Source organism: Otolemur garnettii, unplaced genomic scaffold (genome assembly GCF_000181295.1).
Source record: "Otolemur garnettii isolate 467f Iridium unplaced genomic scaffold, OtoGar3 scaffold00128, whole genome shotgun sequence".
NCBI classification, from domain to species: domain Eukaryota; kingdom Metazoa; phylum Chordata; class Mammalia; order Primates; family Galagidae; genus Otolemur; species Otolemur garnettii.
The window spans coordinates 3,803,273-3,807,365 of record NW_003852523.1 but is presented as its reverse complement, the minus strand read 5'-3'; the positions used below and the strand labels follow the sequence as shown (position 1 = coordinate 3,807,365).

The window sequence follows — 4,093 nt, the reverse complement described above, 5'->3', positions numbered from 1 at the left end:
GGTGGGGGCCTGGAGATGGCCATTCCTAGTGCCCAGGAACCAGCCACTCATGGACACTACTTTGCTCCACCACAGAGGGTGCTGCCCACCCCAGCAAGCTTTGGGTATAAATAGGGACACTAAAAAGATAACCACCACCAAGGTGACAAGCACCCAGGCTGGCCATATTGTCTCCCACCAGGCTCCACAGCTCTGGCCCCAGGGCAGCTTCCACATCTCCTCGAGCTGCAACCCCACTGGCCGGGACTGATCCTTTCCCTATCCTCCAGACTTTAGAAATAGCATTTTCATCATGCCCATCTTAGATCCCACTGGCTGGGGTCTTTAGCTATTTGAGGACATTTCATAAACATGGGCTCCTTGCTCTTCTGAGTTAACACTGAGCCTCACTTCAGCTCCCTCTGCTGTTTGAAAAGTACCAGCCAAGCACACCACTGGGTTCCTTCGGGCCTGCAGCCATGCTGGAACCTGAGCCCACACTGAGGGCACCCCTGACCCTCAGTCCACGACCCAGACACCAGACAGGAGAGCAGGGTCGATGGCCCAGCCAGGGTGGGTGGCAGGTTGCACAGAAGCGGGTCCACGGTCCTGCCCCCACTGGCTCACCTTCTCCTTGGAGAGCTTCTGGTGGGCAAGGAGTTTGTAAATGTTCCAGTTGTTCTCGAAACTCCTGGAAAGGAAGCCAGTTATGCCATGCACAGCCTCAGCTGTATTATACGCAGCTATGTGGCTCAGCACAGGGCACTCAGCATGTGGCCGTGAGATCAGCCAAGGAGGAGCAGGCACCCATGCAGCCAAGCTTCCCATCGTCACCACCCCCGGCTGATGCCTTTGCAGGTGTGGGATCCACGTGGTACAAGGCTACAGCACCCCACACAGCAAAGTGCATGGCCTGGCAGTGGCAGGAGCACAGAGACGGAAACCAGGTATCGGATGCAACCTGACCTGGCCTGTCCATGGGGGCACCAGCCAGGGAGCACCTATGCCACCAGGGACTGAAACCCAGACATGTGCTGGTCTTTCTGTCCCTGCCTCGACCCACAGCTTCCCACCATCCTCACCACGCCCAGTCCCATGTGCTAGGCACTGCCCTGTGTTACCCGCCCTGGGCCTCTGGACATGTCGTGCCTACACTCTAGTCCTGCAGGTGGCAGTGGTATCCAGCCTACAGCCCATCTCCCCACCATGGGTACACCCTCCCACACGGCCAGGGCCCTGGCACCTGCACGGCACAGGTTACAGATGTGCTCTGTATACCACCCCCACCCCCCACCCCTGCCCCTGCCTTGACTCTTCCCTCAGAGCGCCATCTGGAGGAGTCTTGGAGAAGTGATTGGACCCTGAGGCTCCCCACATCCCTCAGAAATGTCCCCAAAGCACAGGCATGAGCCAGTGTGGCCCTCACCTGCCGCGGAGCTGGATGGCCTCGTCAAACCTCTTGTTGTCCATGGCTTTCTGCACCTCCTTGGTCTTGGAACAGAGAAGCCAAGAGTGGGGGCTGGCAGGGGGGCCAGACACCTGGTAGGCCCAAGGAGGGCAGATCTGGCCAACACCCCCTGACCCTATTCCAGGCCTGGTAGCCTCTCGTGGGGGTCAGTGACCATGGCACACCTTGGATTCCCCAGCCACCTTGGCTCCCACAGCTGACCCCCGGGGTGTGTTCTCACTTTCCAGGCTGACCACTCTGGAAGCCCACCCCAGAGTGCATAGGCCTGGGAGAAGCGGGGAGTGCTCACCATCTGCACACACTCCATGAGGGGCAGACGCACAGACTGGTTCCCAGAGAGGCTGACCACGCAGGCTGGCGTGTCGGGTGAGGCCTCTAGCAGCGCCATCACGGCCTCCACTCCCATCTTGCTGCTCTGTTGGGGGAGGAGCTGGGCTAAGGCCTGTGCAGCCCATCCCACTATGATCCAGGTACCCAATGTTCACAGCTCCCCACATGCATGCACGCACACACGTGATCACACATGGCCAAGCCAGCACAGCCCTTGTGAGAGTCAGCATCCCCATGTGGAGTGGAGCCCCATCCAGCTATGCATTCCATCCAGGGGCAAGCACAAGGGAAGGCTCACGCCCCCTGCCAGCTCCTGGCCTCCAGACGCTATGTGCGAGGCCTGTGGCAAGATGGCCTCAGGAGGACCTGCCCAGCCACCAGGAGGGTCTGCAGCTTTGACTACAGAAGTGTAAGGTAGGGCCCGGCAGGAGACACAGGCCAGGGATTCTGATGGACACCAGATCTGAGTTTCCTGCACTTGCAGGGGGACAGAGGCTTACATCTCACATGCAAGGACAGACAGCAGCGAGGACACAGGCACCTACTCCTCACCACACATGCATAGCGGGTCAGAGCGACACCCCACCTACCAGGACTCGGTCAAAGGCCGAGGGGGTCCCTCCTCTCTGCACGTGGCCCAGCACAGTGATGCGTGTGTCGTAGCCCAGCCTCTGCACAACCAGCTGCATGTTGCGGGGGGAGCAGGACAGGGTCAGGGGCTACTGCCGCCCCACTGCAGGGTTTCAGGTGTCAACCCCCAGGGACCCCGTGCAGTGTCTGAATATGCGTAGATGGGATTCCCTGCACGTGTGCGTGGGGAGGTGGGGCAGTGCTTCCTGTACCTAGCCCCCTTTAATCAGCCCCTGCAGCTCCAGGGCCACAGTGGACAGAGGAATCACACAGGGGCTGGCTCCTGGGGGAGGTGCTGGGAGCCCAGGACTCAGGGGCAGAGATCACTGGGGGAAGGACTCCTCAAGGGGCCAGTTGCCTGGGGTGATCCAGTGTGTCGGTGGGCACCCCTATCACTGATGGGCAGCTGGCTGGGCAGCTGGGCCCAGTCACTGGGATGTGAGGAGATTGGGGGGGCCCTAGGACAGGAGTGGGCCTGGAAACGAAAGTATCCACTCAGTGACTGGGCCCCCATGCCCACACTCACATCCTTCACGTAGCCAGAAGAGATGGGTTTCCCATGGCGGTCAATGGCACCCTCCGCAATGATGATGATGTTTAGTCGGGACCCTCGGCTCCGAGTCTGGGTCAAAGACACCACAGGGCTCAGCCACCAAGCTGGGGATACTTACCCTGGACATGGCCACCAGATGCTGGGCAGCCTCCCCAGGGTCCAGGGCCTGGGTGAGAGCCCTATGCCTGCAGCCCAGGAAAGTGGGATTACGCCCCCCACCCTGCAGGAGGAGAGAAGACCCCAAGGACACAGGTGGAGCTGAGGCTGGGCCACAGGACCAAACGGTGGGGAAAAAGGGGGCACCCAGCCAAGACAGCACAGGGCATGGCTGGGACTCGGGCCTTTGTGGTCCAGGCGAGGCCTTCCAGGCAGGAAGACATGGTTCTACAGCCTAAAGCAACACGTATGGACCTGTGACACCCCTGCAGTCCTGGTGGGCACGTCAGCAGCACACACTGAGCCCTGCAGAACTCCCTGGGATTTAAAGCACTGCCCCTTGTTTATTCCTTCAGTGACTTAATTTGATCTGTCTACATGCCATGTGTGTGTCCACAGTGGCCACAGAGCCTGACAGGGAGATGGGGCAGAGCAGGTGCAGGGGCGTGGTGGGAGTGGAGGGCTTCCTGGAGGGGGTGGCACTGCTGCTGGTGAGGTGAGACACCCAGAAACTAGGCTATGGGGGGGGGCCTTGTGGGATCTACCCCTCCTCACAAGCCAGAGCCTTGGCCACTCTCCTCAGCAGGCCACCATTCCTTATAAGCCAGATTCACTGTGCTCCCCTCACTGACTGCCCCAGAGGTAAGCCTGGACAAAGGCAGAGTGTCCCTCTCTGCCTCCTCTGCCCACCAGAGACAGGACCACAGGCACCTCCCTCAGCCAATCCTATAGCTCTCCCACCACTGCTGGGTGCTGCCCAGAGCACCCACAGCCGCTGCTGCACCAGCAAATGAAATCCCAGGGATACCACTGTGGCCACCAGGACATGGACACCATGGCCCACACGGACACCGAGACCCACACAGACACCGCAGCCCACACGGACACCAAGGCCACACGAACACCGAGGCCCACGCAGACACCGTGGCCCACACAGACACTGCAGGCCACACGGACACCAAGGCCACATGAACACC

General features: G+C 60.4%; 1 protein-coding gene across 1 annotated transcript in view; it reads right to left on the bottom strand.

Moving 5' to 3' along the window:
* Positions 1 to 4,093, bottom strand: part of PFKL (phosphofructokinase, liver type) — an 18,621-nt gene that overhangs the window by 6,188 nt on the left and 8,340 nt on the right. Inside the window, exons 7-11 of the mRNA XM_023518090.1 lie at positions 2,934 to 3,029; positions 2,368 to 2,460; positions 1,737 to 1,862; positions 1,406 to 1,470; positions 607 to 670 (exon numbers count right to left, since the gene is read on the bottom strand). Of these exons, the coding sequence (XP_023373858.1) occupies positions 607 to 670; positions 1,406 to 1,470; positions 1,737 to 1,862; positions 2,368 to 2,460; positions 2,934 to 3,029 (444 nt within the window). The remainder of the gene's footprint in view (positions 1 to 606; positions 671 to 1,405; positions 1,471 to 1,736; positions 1,863 to 2,367; positions 2,461 to 2,933; positions 3,030 to 4,093) is intronic.